This window comes from Anolis sagrei, chromosome 8 (genome assembly GCF_037176765.1).
Source record: "Anolis sagrei isolate rAnoSag1 chromosome 8, rAnoSag1.mat, whole genome shotgun sequence".
NCBI lineage: Eukaryota > Metazoa > Chordata > Lepidosauria > Squamata > Dactyloidae > Anolis > Anolis sagrei.
Genome location: NC_090028.1, coordinates 36,683,238 through 36,703,113, shown reverse-complemented (window position 1 = coordinate 36,703,113; position 19,876 = coordinate 36,683,238). Strand labels below are relative to the sequence as shown.

The 19,876-nt window shown below is 42.4% G+C and overlaps 1 protein-coding gene across 3 annotated transcripts in view; it reads right to left on the bottom strand.

Annotated features, from left to right (window-relative positions):
• Window positions 1-19,876, bottom strand: part of LOC132782953 (ATP-binding cassette sub-family C member 12-like) — a 116,259-nt gene that overhangs the window by 83,387 nt on the left and 12,996 nt on the right. For all 3 annotated transcript variants that reach the window (XR_009632122.2, XM_060787954.2, XM_060787955.2), the window contains exons 4-9: window positions 18,984-19,139; window positions 16,019-16,166; window positions 13,040-13,273; window positions 8,858-9,031; window positions 3,268-3,415; window positions 2,900-3,048 (exon numbers count right to left, since the gene is read on the bottom strand). Coding sequence is in view for 2 of the 3 variants with exons in the window: in XM_060787954.2 (XP_060643937.2) it covers window positions 2,900-3,048; window positions 3,268-3,415; window positions 8,858-9,031; window positions 13,040-13,273; window positions 16,019-16,166; window positions 18,984-19,139 (1,009 nt within the window). In the remaining variant the exon portion in view is untranslated. The remainder of the gene's footprint in view (window positions 1-2,899; window positions 3,049-3,267; window positions 3,416-8,857; window positions 9,032-13,039; window positions 13,274-16,018; window positions 16,167-18,983; window positions 19,140-19,876) is intronic.

Sequence of the window (19,876 nt, the reverse complement as noted above, 5' to 3'; positions counted from 1 at the left end):
TCGAAAGCTTTCATGGCTGGAATCACTGGGTTGTTGTAGGTTTTTTGGGCTATATGGCCATGTTCTAGAAGCATTCTCTCCTGACGTTTCGCCTGCATCTATGGCAAGCATCCTCAGAGGTTGTGAGCCTCAGAACCTCTGAGGATGCTTGCCATAGATGCAGGCAAAACGTCAGGAGAGAATGCTTCTATAACATGGTCATATAACCCAAAAAACCTACAACAATCTATAGAGTGAATGCCATTTTCAAGATATAAGGGTGCAGCTATGCTGTATTAGAGCACTTTGATGAGTCTCAGTGCTCTGGAGTCATTAAGAGTTGTATTTTGGTGAGGCATTGGCATTCTTTGATAATGAAGGAGAAAGACCTTGTAAAATAATAACTGCCATGAGTCCAGAGCATTGAGCTATGGCAGTCAAAGTGCACCAATTCTACAATATAGATGCACCCCAAATCAGGGTACAACTTATGTCACCTTTAAGATGCTGCTTGATTCCAATTCCCAGCATTCCTCACTATTGGCTATGCTGACTGGGACTTCTGGAAGTTGCAGTCCAAGAGCATTTGTAGAACCACTTGATTAGGTCCATGGCCTAAGTCCAACTGTTAGCTTGAGTTTCAATAAACCCATTGACTTAGCCTCTTTCTGCACTGCCATATAATCCAGATTATCACATAGATAATCCACATTATCTGCTTTGAACTGGATTATATGAGTCTACACTGCCATATAATCCAGTTCAAAGCAGATAATCTGGATTTTATATGGCAGTGTAGAAGAGGCCTTAGTTAATACATGACAATACCTATGTCAATAATAATATTAAATAATAATAAACTTTATTTGTACCCTGCCACAATCTCGGGGCGGCTAACATGAGGACAAGCCCAAAGATACAATACAGCAAAATAAAATACAAAATGCAAGCAACAAAATTTCATCAGAATAAAATACATAAAGTAGCAAAATAAAACAAACAATGGAGATTGACATATATAAAATCAAACACAATGGGCAGACCAAATGGACGAAGTAAAATGGTAAAATGTTAAATGTCAATGCCATTGGTTCAACTTGCAGTCAGGTTTAGCATGCACTCTCAATTTGGCAGGGACAGTCCAATTAATCTTCTGTCATCCCACTTTCCCAGCTGCTTTTAACATGCTCCAGTTCCTTTCTCCTCTTACCACAATTCCCATTTGTCCCCAGCTTTCTATAGTAGCTACAAGCTGATCCAATAGCACCATTAATGATCCAGGCTTGGTCCTTCACCCTCTAATCTAGCTACATTTGACTCCAATTGAGAAATCATTCTCTAATCAATGTTGGTATGAGATCCATCTGCCAAACCCTGCACTGGAATCTCCAACAGAGAACAAGGGGCTCCATCTCGTTTTTTTGCACAGTACTTGAGATCAACCTGCTTGCATGGAACTTCAAGCCATATATGAGCATCTGTTCTTGAGGAAGAAAATGACCCAATGAGCATACGAGGGGTGTTCATTAAAGTTTTCCCATGACCACTTTCTATGGACTGAGAGCAATGAAACTTGGCACAGTTATGAGTCCTTCTCTCCATTGGATGCCACCTAGGGACACATACTCCTCCCATCTGTAAACACCTTGCTTGTAGAAGTCGACAGTTTACTCCAAAAACCATGTTGTGACTTCGGAAATCAGAGTCTCATCATCTGAAAAATGCTTGCCCTTCAAAAATAACTTCATTGTTGGAAAGAGGTGGAAGTCCATTAGTGCGAGGTCTGGTGAATAAGGGGGATGTGGAAGAATTTCAAAGCCACAGGAGCATGCTTCCATTTGGACAACAGGAGAGTTGTGAACTGATGCATTATCTTGCAGATGGTGGACACCTTTGGGGAGTATGCCACATTGTCTCTTGGTTTAGATGACCTCCCGTAATTTCCACAGCAGTGAAGCATAGTCTGCCCCAATGATCATGGCACCCTTAGCTAGGAAGTCCATCAAAACTACTCTGTGTTGGTCCCAAAATCCTGTGAGCATGACCTTGCCTGCCAAGAGTTGGGCACATGCCATTTTTGGAGGTGGTGCATCATGATGCTTCCATTGCATTGACTGGACTTTAGTCTCAGGATCACAGTGATGGACCCAGCTTTCATCCTGTGTTATCAGTCTGTTGAAAAAGTCCTCCTGTTTTCCAGGTTTAAAAGGGTATTGTCAAGAGAGCCGGAGAGCATTCGACTCGTACCTGATTCTGGAAAGGTGTGAGCAGCTGGGGGACCCAGTGAGTGGATACCTTATACATGTGAAGGTGGTCTTGGATGATTTTTTTCCTATGAACCCCACATTTATCTTGACATTTTGGACTAGGTGGCGAATGGCTGCATGGTGATTTTCCAAAATGGTGATCCCAGCTTGCAGGATGGTGTATTCATCAATAGCAGAGTGGGGTCGCCCTGGAATTGGAGCTGCTTCTACTAAAGTCCAACCACATTTGAATTGACGATTCCAGTTTTTGACTACATCATAGGATGGGGAATCCTCACCATAAAACTCTTTTATCTCATTGAACGTCTCCTTTGGTGTGCGGCCTTTCAAGTAAAGGAATTTGAGGACTGCTCTGTATTCCACTGGGTCAAACCTCACACCACTTCAGCACCTTTAAAATCAAGACATTTCTCAATTCTGAGTTGTAAATTGGCACATAACCTATAGAGACTTATATCATTACACATGTGCAGTTTCAGCATCTTGTGATAAATAGAAGTAGGTCAAGGCAAATATTTAATGAACGCCCCTCGTAAAATAATGGAAGGCTATAAGGAGGAATGACCCAATACACCTAAAATAACAAAATAAGGGGGGAAAGCCCCCCAAAATGTAGTATTTATTCTGAGTGGTGATTTGAGGTGACAGCTTACAACAGAAGCGGTGAGTTCCAGGTTTAAAAGGGTATGGATGAAAAACGTCATGACGATGGATAAGGTGGACACGATTGGAGTCAGGGCAGAGTTCACGCTTTGAACGTAGCCTGCTTTTTCCAGTATTTTCCTCTCTGCTCTCCTAATGCCTGTAAAAGAGGAGGGGAAAGGCATCCTTCAATTACGACATGAGAAAAGTGAGAAATCATACGTCCTCCCAAGACAATGGCATGTCATTTTTGCAAATTATAGCCTTGCATCTCGAATTAACAGTGAATCACGGATATTGTCGAGAATGATCCAGTTAAGGCATTTCATTGAAATGTAAAAGCCTCCTCTCTCTCCCCCCCCTCTCTTTTTTCTCCTACCTTTGACAGCTTTTGCAAAAGACTTCTCCCAAGCATACATTTTGATCAGCTTAATGCATGTCAAAATCTCATTCATTATTCGCACGCGCTTATCCGTCACCAGAATGGCAGCTCTTCGGAAGACAGAGGTAAGCTTGGCCATGGACATCTGTAGCAAAGAGGGAAAATGGCACAAGACAGAGACAAAAGTTGTTTCTTTCCCCCTTTTAAATAAGAGTTTTAAGTGCATCCACACTGTAGAATTATTATTAATAATAATAATAATAATAATAATATATTTATCTTTATTTATTTATTTACTTTACTTGTATACTGCTCTTCTCAGCCATTTAGGCGACTCAGAGCGGTTAACAATAAGAAGCGGCAAAAATTCAATGCAACACATACAGCCATTTAAAAACAATTGACACATTAACACACTAAGCAATTACCATCAGTGACCATCAATAGCATCAATAACAATTCAATAGCGTCTCATAGCTAAAATCGTAATCCAAGTTCGTCATCCGTTGTTCCGATTCCTATAATTCATTGTGATTCATTGCACTGCCTATTCAAATGCCTGTTCGAATAACCAGGTTTTAAGTCTCTTCCGAAATGCCATCAACGAGGGGGCTGATCTGATGTCTATGGGTAGGGCGTTCCACAGCCGAGGGGCCACTACCGAGAAGGCCCTGTCCCTCGTCCCCGCCAACCATGCCTGAGTTGCAGGCGGGATCGAGAGCAGGGCCTCCCCAGAAGATCTTAGAGTCCTGGTGGGTTCATAGGGTTCATATCTAGGTCCAGGGAAGTAATGCTTCCCCTCCATTCTGCTTTGGTTAGACCACACCTGGAATATTGTGTCCAATTCTGGGCACCACAATTCAAGAGAGATATTGACAAGCTGGAATGTGTCCAGAGGAGGGTGACTAAAATGATCAAGGGTCTGGAGAACAAGCCCTATGAGGAGCGGCTTAAGGAGCTGAGTATGTTTAGCCTGAAGAAGAGAAGGCTGAGAGGAGGCATGATAGCCATGTATAAATATGTGAGGGGAAGCCACAGGGAGGAGGGAGCAAGCTTGTTTTCTGCTTCCCTGGAGACTAGGACACAATGGAACAATGGCTTCAAACTACAAGAGAGGAGATTCCATCTGAACATGAGGAAGAACTTCCTGACTGTGAGAGCCGTTCAGCAGTGGAACTCTCTGCCCCGGAGTGTGGTGGAGGCTCCTTCTTTGGAAGCTTTTAAACAGAGGCTGGATGGCCATCTGTCAGGGGTGATTTGAATGCAATATTCCTGCTGCTTGGCAGAATGGGGTTGGACTGGGTGGCCCAGGAGGTCTCTTCCAACTCTTTGATTCTATGATTCTATGATTTATTTATATTCCGCCCAAAGGGACTCAGGGCAGATTCCAAGCATAAAAGACAAACATTCAATGCCCAAATACAACAATACATCCATGCTAACAAAATGTATACAACCCAATATATAAATATGAATTATAACTTAACAAACTGAAATTAAATAAAAAGCACAGCCTGTTATAACAGACATAAGACAAAACATCCAACATCAAATGGCCATCTTTAACTCCTTAGGATAGGAATTCCAGAGGTGGGGGGCAGTCACGGAGAAGGTCCTTTCTCTCATTTCCACCAGCCATACTTGGGACGGGGGTGGGACTGAGAGGAGGACCTCCTCCAATGATCGCAGTATCTGAGTTGGTCTGTAGAGGGAGATGTGATTTTAAATAGTCTGGCCTAAGCCGTTTAGGGCAGTGTTTCCCAACCTGGGGGTCGGAACCCCTGTGGGGGTCACGAAGGGGTGTTGGGAGGGGTCGCCGAAGACCATCAGGATACACAGTATTTTCTGCTCATCAAGGGAGTTCTGTGTGGGAAGTCTGGCCCAATTCTATCGTTGGTGGAGTTCAGAATGCTCTCTGATTGTAGGTGAACTATAAATACCAGCAACTGCAACTCCCAAATGTCAAGGTCTATTTTCCCCAAACTCTAACAGTGTTTACATTTGGGCATATTGAGTATTCGTGCCAAGTTTAGTCCAGATCTATCATTGTTGAGTCCACAGTGCTTTCTGGAGATAGGTGAACTACAACTCCCAAACTCAAGGCCAGTGCTCATCTAACCCTTTCATTATTTTTTGCTGGTCATGGGCGTTCTGTGTGCCAAGTTTGGGTCAATTCCATCTCTGGTGGAGTTCAGAATGCTCTTTGATTGTAGGTGAACTATAAATCCCAGCAACTACAACTCCCAAGATCCAGAGAATGAAAATACACCCTGCCTATCAGATATTTACATGACGATTCATAACAGTACCAAATTCCAGTTATGAAATAGCTATGAAAATAATTTTAGGGTTGGGGTCACCGCAACATGAGGAATTGTATTAAGGGGTCACGGCATTAGGAAGGTTGAGAAACACTGTTTTAGGGCTTCCAAGGTAAGAACCAGCATTTTGTATTTAGCTTGGAAGCAGACTGGCAGCCATTTTAACTGCCCTGGCTCAATGCTATGGAATTCTGGGAGTTGTAGTTTGGGGATGCACCAGCACAATTTGGTAGAGAAGGCAAAAAAGACTGTCAAACTAAAATTCCAATATCCATAGCATTGACATAACCGTAAATAACAACAATAAAAACAGGGGCATTCCAGACAAGAAAAATCAGGGCCAGCTAACATCTCCCAACAAAGGATTTCCCAGGCAGTAAGAAGCCAGACCTTGAAACTGCAAGGAACACAGAACTCCCATGGCCAACAGAAAATACTGGAAGGGTTTGGTGGGCATTGACCTTGAGTTTCGGAGTTGTAGTTCACCTACATCCAGAGAGCACTGTGGACTCAAACATTGATGGATATGGACCAAACTTGGCCCAAATACTCAGTATGCCCAAATGTGAACACTGGTGGAGTTTGGAGAAAATAGACCTTGATTTTTGGGAGTTGTAGTTGCTGTGATTTATAGTTCACCTACAATCAAAGAGCATTCTGAACTCCACCATCAATGGAATTGAACCAAACTTGGCACACAGAACTCCCATGGTCAACAGAAAATACTGAAAGGGTTTGGTGGGCATTGACCTTGAGTTTGGAGTTGTAGTTCATCTACATCCAGAGAGCACTGTGCACTCAAACAGTGATGGATCTGAACACTGGTGGATTTTGGGGAAAATAGACGTTGACTTTTGCGAGTTGTGGTTGGTGGGATATATAGTTAATCTACAAAGAGCATTCTGAACTCCACCAAGGATAGAATTGGGCCCATTTTCCCACACAGAACCCCACAACCAATGGAAAATATTGTGTTTTCTGATGGTCTTTGGTAACCCCTCTAACACCCCCTCACGACCACCCAGGGGTCCCAACCCTCAGGTTGACAAACACTGTTCCAATCAGACTTCTTCAGCCCTGTTTCCCAGCATGACCAATAAGATGTTAAGTTATAGGCAATGCATGCTAGTTCCCCATCAACCTGAATTGACAGCAGAGCTTGGAAAGTTATTTTTGAAAAGAAAGATGAATTTAATGACATTGCGGAGCCTTCCATAACTCAGTAGTAGAGAGAGAGGATGCTCTGGGTATTGCTGTTCAGATATAGACAGCTTCGCTATGTAGTTATATTCATTCTTTTGAAAAAACAAGTCTCTGAGCTCAGAATGATAGGCAGGTTGCCTCTGATCTTGAGCCAATATTGATAGTCTGGAACAAATCCTGTCAAAAAGAAATTGGGAGAATTGCTTCTAGTTTCAAAGAATACTGGCCAGTCAAAGTCTTTTTGATTGGGAGTGAACCTAAAAAATCACAAGACACCAAATTATCTACAGTCCTACTGAACAAAGTAAATTGGACAGAACTAGATCAAATTCTGAATCAAACTACTTGTCTGTTGGGACTCAGCTTGTGATTGAACCTGAACCTGTGAATATGTTTCAGTCTCCTGATGTTTCTGTGTCTGATGTGGGTAATGAGAAGGGAAATCAGTCCCTTGTTGCTTCTGATGTGGGGGATGCTGGGACTGAAGTGCAAGATGGAGACACTTTGGCCAATGAGTTTCATGCAGATACTGACAGAGAGGCTTCGGTGCAAAGGGCAGATTCTCATGAGAATGTTTCTGTCAGGCCTTGGGAGGGTTTACTCCCTCCGCCTGTGAGCTCTCCAGATTCTAGTTTGGAAAACAGTCTGACACCTGCTAAAGTTAATGAGGAGTCAGATAAGTAGAGTCAGCAGCTGGAGGTTAGACAGAATCGACAAGAGGCTCAATGTTTACGTAGATCCGAAAGAATTCGTCAATTAAAGTCAAAGACTGGGGGGAAACGAAACCAATTCTTGGGATTTAAGGTTTGCTGGTAGAAAATCTTGTCAGATCAGGCATCGTTTGGAAACCAAGCACAAGCCTCATGGAATTCCTTTTCAAATGATCTTGTCTTAATGGTTTTTCTAGCCTTTCAACTTGACTAGCAGCGTCTGGTCTGTATTTGTTTGTTGGTTAATTCCTGTTTGGATTATCAGTGCCTTGGAATATTATTTCATGCTTTTTGAACATTGCTTTATTATTATTATTATTATTTCGCTTACTTATACCCCGCCCTTCTCACCCCGAGGGGGACTCAGGGCGGCTTACAGGGAAGGCACAATTAGATGCCTAAATCACACAATAAACAATACAAAATACAACAATTCAACAGTCAAATTAAAACATCAATACATAATAAAATAGTAAGACGATCTCATGTCAGAGTCCAAATAACAGAGTCCATATATCCATTCCATTCCATTTCTTCTCATCTATTGTCAGGTCCTTAAATTAGTTGTCAAGATGACCAAAAGCTTGGTCCCACAACCAGGTCTTCAGTTTTTTCCTAAACGCTAGGAGGGAAGTTGCCGATCTGATCTCCCCGGGGAGTGAGTTCCACAGGTGGGGGGCCACCACTGAGAAGGCCCTGCTCCTCGTCCCCGCCAGCCTCACTTGTGATAATGGCGGGGTCGAGAGCAGGGCCTCCCCAGAAGATCTTAAACTACGAGGTGGGATGTAGAGGGAGATCCGTTCGGACAAATACACTGGGCCGGAACCGTATAGGGTTTTGTAGGTCAAAACCAGCACTTTGAATTGTGCTCGGAATTGGATCGGCAGCCAGTGGAGCTGACGCAACAGGGGGGTGGTATGCTCCCTGTACGTTGCTCCGGTGAGCAATCTGGCTGCTTCTCGCTGGACTAGTTGGAGTTTCCGAGCAGTCTTCAAAGGCAACCCCACGTAGAGTGCGTTGCAGTAATCCAACCGGGATGTGACAAGAGCGTGGACCACCGTGGCCAGATCTGACTTTTGAATGCTACGTTTGGACGCTGTTTCTTCTTCTTGCCTTTAAATGCCCCATTGCTTATCTATCTTATCTATCTTTACAAGCATTTATTTCTAATGGCTTTTTTTTGGTAAGCGTTAATAAAAAGGATTGTTCCTTCACTCAATGTGTGGTGTTTATAGCCAGAGGGGCCATTTCCTGTTCTGGAGTGTCACTGTCTAATTCCCAGTTTTCCAAGCAACTCCTCTATTTGGGCAGAACTTCCAACAATCCCCATTTTAATGTATTTGTATACATTACCTGTATGGGTATGAACACAATATAGACCAATGTTCCTATGAGCGCCGTGGGACCAAGGATGATGCAAGAATAGATGGAGCAAACGAGCATCAGCAGAGGAACGGCAACTGGCAGGGGACAAAACAAGGCCGCTTCGAACATCCGATAGCCGTCGTTGGCTAATAGGTTGATCACCTGAAAGATGTGGAGGAATGAGCGTGACCATAAGACTGACACAGTATTGTCAAGTAAAAGGTAAAGGTTTTCTCCTGACATTTAGTCTAGTCATGTCTGACTCTGGGGGGTGGTGCTTATCTCCATTTTTAAGCCGAAGGGCCGGCATTGTCCATAGACACCTCCTAGGTCATGTGGCCAGCATGATTGCATGGAGTGCCGTTACCTTCCCGCCAGAGTGATACCTATTTTTTTGTCGATTGAATTTTTTAAAAAAAATTTTTCATGTGAAATAAAGAAAATGAAAACAAGAAATCTAAAGATAGTATTTCCTTTACATTGAAAGTGGGAGAACATTTGCTTATATAGAAAATACGGTAGGAAAAAGAGAGAAAAGAGGAAAGAAAAAGAAGAAGGAGAAAAAGAGAAAAAAATGAAAAATTTGAAACTCTAAAAACTGTAAAAAAAAAGAAAAAGAGAAAAATAGATATTTGTTGACTTCCTTCTTGCTTTTGATGGTCATTAAGTTTATTTGGAATTAATATTATGTTATAATTGTTCTGCTTCCCCTACGTCTTCTTTTCCCCTTAAGATTGAATATCTTCAGAGTGGTACCTACTGATCTACTCACATTTGCATACTTTTGAACCGTTAGGTTGGGAAAAGCTGGTGCTAACAGCAGGAACTCACTCTGCTTCCCAGATTTGAACCACTGACCTTTCAGTCAGCAAGTTCAGCAGCTCGGCAATTTAACCCATTGTGCCACCAAAGAACTTCCATAAACACTGAGCAACACGCATTTTGGTGCCTCAAATGTTAGCCCTGTTTCTGGGTATATTTGACCTGCTGATTCCAAAAATGGCAGTAGTTCCCCTCTATTGATGCTAATTTTAGGAATACAGAACATATGCCATCTACCAGTTGCTGTCTGCTCGTCCACAGAAAGCCAGGATAACCATATCTAAGAAAATAGAGCAGCAGATGAAGTCTATTCAATGCACTTTTCTGAATCAGTGCCCCAAATAAACCCAAGAACAGGCTTAAAAATCAAAATAAAAAGTGAAAAATATGTTTATTGGGCTCAATGCTATGGAATCATTGGAGTTATAGTTTGGCGAGGCTCCAGCACACTTTGGAGGAGAAGACTAAACCCCTTGTAAAACTATAACTCCCACAATTCCATAGCATTATGCCACAACGGTGGCGTACCCGGTGGCGAAATGAGTTAAACCCTTGTGCCGGCATGACTGAAGACCAACAGGTCAGAGGTTCGAATTTGGAGAGAGTGCGGATGAGCTCCCTCTGTCAGCTCCAGCTCCCCATGCAGGGGCATGAGAGAAACCTCCTAAAAGGATGATAAAACATCAAAATATCCATGTGTCATCTGGGCAACGTCCTTGTAGACGGCCAATTCTCTCACACCAGAAGTGACTTGCAGTTTCTCAAGACTCTCCTGACATGAAAAAAAAATGCCACAGCTGTTAAGGTGGTGCCAAACTGCATTCATTCTACAATGTAGATGCAAACTTGGGTTTGGGTGGTTTATCGGTGATTGCTCAACTCTTAGTGTCAGGATACAACCAAATAGGAAGTATGAGGACTTTCATCCAAAGTTTAAGAGCAATTTTTAATATAGAGTAGGGCCACTTCTTACAGCATAAAAGCTTGTTGAAGATGGTTTCATTCATGCACAAAGAGCACTAAATATTAGGCTTGGGCAATCCATGGTTCTAAATGGTTCTAGAATCATAGAATCATAGAATCATAGAATCATAGAGTTGGAAGAGACCTCATGGGCCATCCAGTCCAACCCCCTGCCAAGAAGCAGGAATATTGCATTCAAATCACCCCTGACAAATGGCCATCCAGCCTCTGCTTAAAAGCTTCCAAAGAAGGAGCCTCCACCACACTCCGGGGCAGAGAGTTCCACTGCTGAACGGCTCTCACAGTCAGGAAGTTCTTCCTAATGTTCAGATGGAATCTCCTCTCTTGTAGTTTGAAGCCATTGTTCCGCGTCCTAGTCTCCAAGGAAGCAGAAAACAAGCTTGCTCCCTCCTCCCTGTGGCTTCCTCTCACATATTTATACATGGCTATCATATCTCCTCTCAGCCTTCTCTTCTTCAGGCTAAACATGCCCAGTTCCCTAAGCCGCTCCTCATAGGGCTTGTTCTCCAGACCCTTGATCATTTTAGTCGCCCTCCTCTGGACACTTTCCAGCTTGTCAACATCTCTCTTGAATTGTGGTGCCCAGAATTGGACACAATATTCCAGATGTGGTCTAACCAAAGCAGAATAGAGGGGTAGCATTACTTCCTTAGATCTAGACACTATGCTTCTATTGATGCAGGCCAAAATCCCATTGGCTTTTTTTGCCGCCACATCACATTGTTATAGAGTAAAGTACTTACAAAACAAAAGTTCTGGTGGTGAAAATTTCAGAACTCTAACAAAACTTTCAAAATTTAATTATTATTTCATTATTGGTGATTTTAATGACAGAACCAATTAGGAACTGCCATTTATTATGAAATTTTGAGAGTTTTGTTAGAGTTCTGTAATTTTCACCACCAGAACTTTAGTTTTGTAAGTACTTTAGAACCATTTAGAACCATGGATTGCCCAAGCCTACTAAATATCCCTTTGGAAGACCTTACAATATCTGCAGCAGTGTTTTTTCTAGGTCTCCAGTGTGGTTCTGTGGTCAACTTAAACTGTACATTCTGCTGAACATTGACTATAGAAATGTGCTGGAGGCCAAAGAAAACATTTCTGTGCATTTCCTTGGTCTTTCTGAGCAATTTTGTGGCTTTGGCTGGATGCCCAAGGCATAATTCCTTTCAGGTAAGAAGACACAGGGTTCCAGATTATGCCCAAATTGTATAACGCAAAGGGTCTAATGCAAGCCTAATGTAGTCATTTGTAATAAATTGAAGTGGGAGAATGAGAGCATTATGAAAGCTTTATTTCAAAAATAACATAATTGGTATAATGTTTTTTAAATGTAACAATTTTTTTTCTCCAACAAAAGTACTTTTAAACGTTATGTTAATGGATTTTGGAGGTATTTTGATTAGAAGGTTGCTGGTATTGTGTCATTTGCTGATCAATCTGAAGGTTTATTTCAAGGCATGTAATGGAAAAGTAATGTAACAGGTTTTTAGTCAAAGTATTGATAGAATAGAGGGAATAAAAGTCTTAAGATAGCCAGCCAGGAGGTTGAGGATAAAAATATTTTTAAAGAGGAAGTGGCTTAACAGAGAGAAACAAGTTAATTGTTTGAATGTTATGTACCCTATATACTCGAGTATAAGTCGACCCAAATATAAGCCGAGGCACCTAATTTTACCACAAAAACTGGGGAAAAAATTGACTTGAATATAAGCTGAGTGTGGGAAATGCAGTACCTACTGGTAAAACTATCTATCTATCTATCTATCTAAAAATGCTCTGTGCATAATGAGTACCTTAAAAACAAAAGAACCAATGAATGAAATCACACCAAATTTGGCAACAAAAGTCTCACAACACAAGGAGTGACCATCACTCAAAAAATTATGATTTTGTCATTTGGGAGTTGTAGTTGCTGGGATTTATAGTTCACCTACAATCAAAGAGCATTCTGAACCCCACCAACGATGGACAGCAACCAGACGCAGAGCCTTTACAGCAGTGGCACCATCACTCTGGAATATTCTGCCACCTGAAGTCTGTGCCTTGAGGGACTTATCAGCTTTCCACAGGGTATGTAAGACATATCTGTTTCGACAGGCCTTTGATCTTTCATATTGCTGTTTTTAAATTGTTTTAAATTGTGTTAGATTTTAGCCTGTTCTTATAAGCCGCTCCGAGCCCCAGGGGAGTGGCGGCATATAAGTTTGAATAATAAATAAATAAATAAATCCGAGGGATTTCAGTCATTATCCATGAGCAACAGTCCAAAACTTGAAATATCTTTTTAAAAATGCATTTCACTAAAGCCATATTAGGATGGAAATATCTCCAAGCAAGGAGCTAAGAAAGAAGGCTTACTTCACCAAATGAGATGTGTGACATAGATTTGAATGTCAGCAGTTTCTCAAAGGCAACCGTAGAAATGGCCACTTTTAATCTGATGGCGGTGCGGTAGTTGACTGCCCATGCCAAGGCCCAGAAGAGGACTTTGAAAAGCTCCGTCAGAAATAGTGCTACGCAGAGGCCAATCCCTCGGACCAGGTCCCGGGAGCCACTTTCACTGTACTGGAGGATGTTGTAAATGAGCACCGTCTGCAAAAAGAGAAATAATAGAATTATTTGGGGGAGTGGGTATGGAGGGAACCATCATATCATTACAATTTGCAAATCTTTGGAATGGTTATACTTCTAGTCCCAGAATGTAACTTTTCCAAGCTGTGCTCTGATTAGCAAGAGCTCTAAAAGTCCTTGGAAAGAGTTATTTCCTTTTAGTGGAGGGAAAGTTCAAGTATAATCCATGCACCGCAAAGTACACACAGTCCCTGAGTTACAAACATCCGGCTTACAAATGACTCCTAGTTAAGAACGAGGGTGAGACAACAGGAAGTGAGAGAAATCTACCCCTCGGAAGGGAAATTCACTCCTGGAAGAGTTATTATTATGGGGAAAAGGTATCTTAACTAAAGCTTTCTCATCAATCCTTGTTTCCACAACATTACATTTTCCGAAATCCAATTCTCACAGAGAAGGAAAGTGACGCAAAATGTTCTGAACAGGGGCACAGATGGGAAAACAAACACCACAGGGGTGTTCACCCTTCTGTATACTAGCCAAAGCGCATACACACACACACACACACACACACACACACACACATATATACACATAGTATATATATATATATATATATATGTACACACATACACATAGATACATGTACATATAATATGTGTACATATATAATGTGTGTGTGTGTGTGTATATATCTATAATGTGTATATACATATAATGTGTGTGTATATATATATTTGTTTATATAGTAAGAGTCTCACCTATCCAACCTTCACTCATCCAGCATTCTGTATTATCCAATGCAGTAAGCCTCCCGCCCAGATCCAAAGCTGTTTCAATACATTGCAATGTTTTGGTGCTAAATTCTTAAATGCAGTAATTACTACATAACATTACAGTGCATTGAACTCTCTTTCTGTTGATTTGTTGTAAAACGTGATGTTTTGGTGCTTAATTTGTAAAACCATAACATAATTTGAAATTTAATAGGCTTTTCCTTCATCCTTCCTTATTATCCAACATTCTCCTGGCTTGTTTATGTTGGATAAGAGAGACTCTGGTGTATATATAATGTTTGTAATGGCGCTCTATGCAGTCATGCCGGCCGCATGACCTTGTAGGTGTCTACGGACAATGCCGGCTCTTCAGCTTAGAAATGGAGTTACACTTTAAAATGTACCGTATTTTCTGGCGTATAAGACTACCTTTTAACCCAAGAAAATCTTCTCAAAAATCAGGGGTCATCTTATACGCTGAGAATTGTCTTATATGCCAAGTGTTGCAACCCAGAGCAGGAAACTGGACCCTCAGACAACAATCCACCACACTTGGCTTCAGGAAACAATCCTTTTTTTATTGATAAAAGATGAATACAAAATAGAGGAAAAATGCAAAAGTAAAAAGCCACAGTAAAAATCAGCAACAAGAAATGTCCATAAATAAGACCATGAAACCCACAGCAAAACTGCTGAAACCTGGAACCTGTTAGCAAATCAACCGTACTTAGGATATCTAGAAAACCTCCGAGAAACAAGGCTACTTGAATCAGGAGACCTGCAAATGCTGGCACATGAATCTGGAACGATGCCTCGTCTGAAGCTGTATTCAGAACAGTCATATTTAAGACCAAGAAATCTATTGCGAGACACGCCTGAACATTTTGTTTGGATTTCCTTCAATCTGGCTGACCTGCGTAAACATTGGGCTTCTCCCCAACTCTGCCAAATCTGCTCCCGCCTATCCTCATTAGGCAGGCCAGGTGCCTGATTCTCTGGAGAGCTAAAACTGGGAGGAAAAGGGAGTGAACCGTCTCCGCTTGGCTCGGAATGTATGTTCTCATGAGAATCTTGACTTTCGCTTTCCAAGGCTGTAGGATATTCACTACTCAACCCATCATCATCTAAATTGGCCTCAGAATTCACATGGGCATCAGGAAATACATGGGCATCAGGAAATACAATGAGAGAGTCAGGTTCAAGTTCACACACAGGCTGAACCCCAACACCAAGAGTCATCTTACAGAGTGGGTGCTGAAACTTCCAATCCGGATTGGAGAATCTGTGGTTGCCGCATATGGTGGGGGGAGCTCAAAAATGGCAATGGCCGCGTCCCTGCCATATGCAGCGACTGTATGAAAGCATTAAGGGCGATGCTGTACAAGTACGATAGAAGAAAATCAATTCATCAGGATTTGTGGACTTAATCCCGATGGTGAGGTGAAGGGGCGCCTCACCCGTAAGGCGTAAGTGAAGGGCGGAGCAAGCTGCAGGCTTCCGGGGCACCCGGGATATGGAAAAAAGAGATAGAGTGGCTCAGGGCCCAGACAAACACACCTCTTTTACCTGTCTGACCCGCCCTTGTATCCGTCCTTGTATCCTATTGCCGTACCTCCTTCTCTGCCTCTCAGATCTCGCTTCTGTACAAGATCTGAGAGGCAGAGAAGGAGGTACAGTAATAGGAAAATCACCATATTAAAATGAAATCTGATGCTTTTAAAAATTTTATTTGGTGTGCGTTGGAAGAAGGGTAGTCTTATACTGCGAATATATCCCAAACTCTATGTTTTAACTGGAAAAGTTGGGGGTCATCTTATACACCCAGTCATCTTATACGGTACCTGTTCCAACAACTATACAAGTTCAGCTTAAGAACAAACCTACAGAATCTATCTTGCAATAACTTGGGGACTGTCCGTATTCTGGGTGACAACATTTATGTCCCCTTCTGTTGATTAGTAGTTTATAAGTGTATCTCCACAATACTCACCGGTCCCAAGGCACCAAAAATCATGCAAGCGACATTTGCTATGACATCCACCAATATTCTCGTCCTCTGAAATCTTAACACCACTCTGACTAAAGAAGCCTTCTCGGGGCCTGCTTTGGCCAACTCCGCTTCCCAAAGGAGTCGAAACCTGTCAAGAAGGAACAATTCAGGGTCACATATTTCATGTCAGAAACTCTTCGTATTATGAAAAGCCAGGTCTTTGCCTTAAACTGTGACAACTAAAAATACACTCCACAGAGGGAATGTACTAGCCAGGGATAATGATAGCAGTTGGCATCTGACATGTTCAGAGAGTGGGTTGAGCTCCCTCTGTCAGCTCCAGCTTCCCATGCAGGGACATGAGAGAAGCCTCCCACAAAGACAGTAAAACCTTAAAAATCCAGGTGTCCCCTGGGCAATGTCCTTGCAGACGGCCAATTCTCTCACACCAGAAGCAACTTGCAGTTTCTCAAGTTGCTTCTGACACAGAAAAAGTCTACCATTGTATCCCCATAGGACCATGCCATCCAGCTCATAGGATCATGTCCATTTTTGTGTGAGCAGCCCAGGGAAGACATCAATAGGAGTCTCAAATGCCATGCTGGGAATTCAGTATCATTTATTTATTATTTATTTCAGACATTTATATCCCTGTCCTAAATCAACCTCTGCAGAGGGACTCAGGGCGGCTGACAACAAAAGTATAAATATACATCTTAGGTAAAAACAGTATAAAACATCATAAAAACATCAAAACATTAGAACAATCATCACAATTAAATCGTCGTCCCACCCACAGTCTATTCAAGTCCATCCGAGTCCATTAAACCATAGTTCTACTATCACGTCTGTTGCATCCCAGATCAGGAAACGAGACCATAAGATTAAATCCACCACACTGGACTGTGAGAAAAACAATCCTTTTTTATTGATGAAAAATGATTACAAAAGAAAGGTAAATGCAAAGTCGAAAAGCCACAGTACAAACTCAGCAGTCAGGAAAAATCTTTGAACTTGAGCAAAATTCCAAAAACAACAATACAAAAACCAGGAACCTGTTAGCATATCACTAACTATACTTGAAAACTAGAAGCCTCTGGGAATGCAGGCCATGGAACACAGGAAAACTGCCAAGGTGCTGCCTCAGTCTAAAACGTTGCTTGATCTAACGAGACAACCGGGGAGAGACCCCTTGAACTAAAGAAACTATTTCTTGAAACGCCTCCAGACTGTGAAGTCTGAGCCTCTCTCTCCCGTAATCTATTTGACCTTCGTAGAAACTGTGATTCACTCCTGTTTTTCCAAATCTGTTCCCTTTGGTCCTCATTAAAAAAACCCAGGTGTGATTCCCTCTGGAGAGCTATCACGGCTTGATTCTAAAACATTCTCATCAGGCTGTTTAGTTTCACTTTCCCCGCCACTGACCTCAGCATCAACAGTTTCAACACTATCAGGGAAAGATACATGTTCAGTGGCTTGTTCAGTTGCATCAGGAAATACAATCAGAGAATCAGGTTCACACAGAGATTGAGGCTCAGGTTCACACGGATGCTGAACCCCAACAATGTCAGTCTAGTCCGCAAAGGCCTGATCCCACAGCCAGGATTTCACCTTTTCCCAGAAGGTCAGGAGGGAGGGAACGGGTCTGATTTCACTTGGGAGGAAATTCCATAGTCAAGGGGCCACCACAGAGAAGGCCCTGTCTCTTGTTCCCAACAGCCGCAATCGCAATGGTGGGAGGACAGCGAGCAGGGCCTCCCCGGACGATCTTAAGGTCCTAAGTCAGTGTTTCTCAACCTTCCGCATGCCGTGATGCCTTAATACAGTTCCTCATTTTGTGGTGACTCCCAACCATTAAATTATTTTCGTTGCTACTTCATAATTGTAATCTTGCTACTGTTATGAATATAAATGTAAATATCTGATACGCAGGGTGTATTTTCATTTATTGGACCAAATTTTGCACAAATACCTGATATGCCCAAATTTGCATATTGGTGGGGTTGGGAGGGATTGATTTTGTCATTTGGGAGTTACAGTTGCTGGGATTTATAGTTCACCTACAATCAAAGAGAATTCTGAACTCCACCAACGATGGAATTGAACCAAACTTGGCACACAGAACTCCCATGACCAACAGAAAATACTGGAGGGGTTTGGTGGGCCTTGAACTTGAGTTGTAGTTCACCTACATCCAGAGAGCACTGTGGACTCAAACAATGATGGATGTGGACCAAACTTGGCACGAGTACTCAATATGGCCAAATGTAAACACTGGTGGTGTTTGGGTAAAATAGAGTTTGACATTTGGGAGTTTTAGTTGCCAAAGGGCATTCTGAACCCCACCAACAATAGAATTTGGCCAGACTTCCCACAAAGAACCCCCAAGACCAACAGAAAATACTGTGTTTTCTGATGGTCTTTGGTGACCCCTCTGACACCCCCTCATGACCCCCCCCCCAAGGGTCCTAACCCCAGGTTGAGAAACACTGTCCTAGGTGGTTCGTAGTGGCAGATTCGTTCAGACAGGTAAACTGGGCCAGAGCTGTTAAGGGCTTTATAGGCCAACGCCAGCACTTTGAATTGTGCTCGGAAACTAATAGGCAGCCAGTGGAGCTGGCGTAGCCAAGGATTCTAGGTTTTGGTGCCAGCCTTAGTAATGGAGCCCTTTTCCATGAAATCACTGTGTAGGTACATGAAAACATTTATGTGCAACACACCTTTGGTATAAATTATAGTGCTCTGCTTTACCTATTGCCCTGTTTCCTCCCTCCTTCCAGGACCAGAACAGCAGGAAACTCTAAGTGGTATTATTTTTCTTCACCTGAGAACTGCCTATCATGCTCAACGTCCTCAAGGGCAGGAGAAGGCAAATGATTCTTTATTTTTATTTTCTTCCTCTGCCCATAACACAGAAAACTCCTACATAAAAAAGAAAACTCTGACATAAAAAGGTTGTCATTACCTTCTGGCGTTTGTTTCTGAACTATCGTGACAGGACAGCGGAGGCAAGCTGGCAACGTCAATGCTGTGCTTGCACCCTCTGAACATCAGGAACGAAAGCCAAGAAAATGTTGCAAATGAGATGAGCCCGGCATCGTCCACTGGATTTGCAGAAGATCTGACAAGTGGGGAGGAAATAAGCTTTTTAGAAAGGACACTGAAAAAGTAGAAAGGTGTTCTTGTATGTGGCCAGACCATTTGTTGAGAGACCTCAAAAATATTTATTTTCTGGAAGGTGAAAAAGTGTCTGTTGTGGCTCAGTTTGATTCTGTGTCTGACACTGAACCCTGTGGGTCTTGTGAGCCTTGTGAGCCAGAAGAGGATGATGGGATTCAGATTTCTGGGCCTGTTTCTGTGCCTGTCTCAGACAATGTAGCAGGGGAGACAAAAAGTCAGTTCTCAAGGGAAAGGAATGCCAGTGAGCTAGATAATGGCCAGGTGGAGTTGTCTTCGCCTGCTCAGCCTTCCCACTGTGATTTGGTCCAGCTGGACCAAACTGATAAAGAGAGCATTGAAGGTAGTGAATTAATGAGCAAGCAAGAACGCTTAGACTGGAGAGTCAGGAGGAGTTCTCGCTTAGCTAGTAAGAAAGAAACCAAGTCGGCAAAAGGTCATCGCAATGCCTTCATGATGGCAAAGGGTATTTATTTAGGCTTCTGGCTGACAAAGGGAAATTGTCAGTTCAACGTGGCTCTTTCTGTGAAAGCTTCTATGGATTAATCTTGGCTATAAGGTGCACGCTTTGGGCTTTCTGAATCTTGGATTTTTGGGTCTTGTGTTTCACTGTTTTACCATGGACTCTTGTTTGATCATTGCTTAAAGGATTATGCTTCATGTTTTTGCCTGTGGATCTTG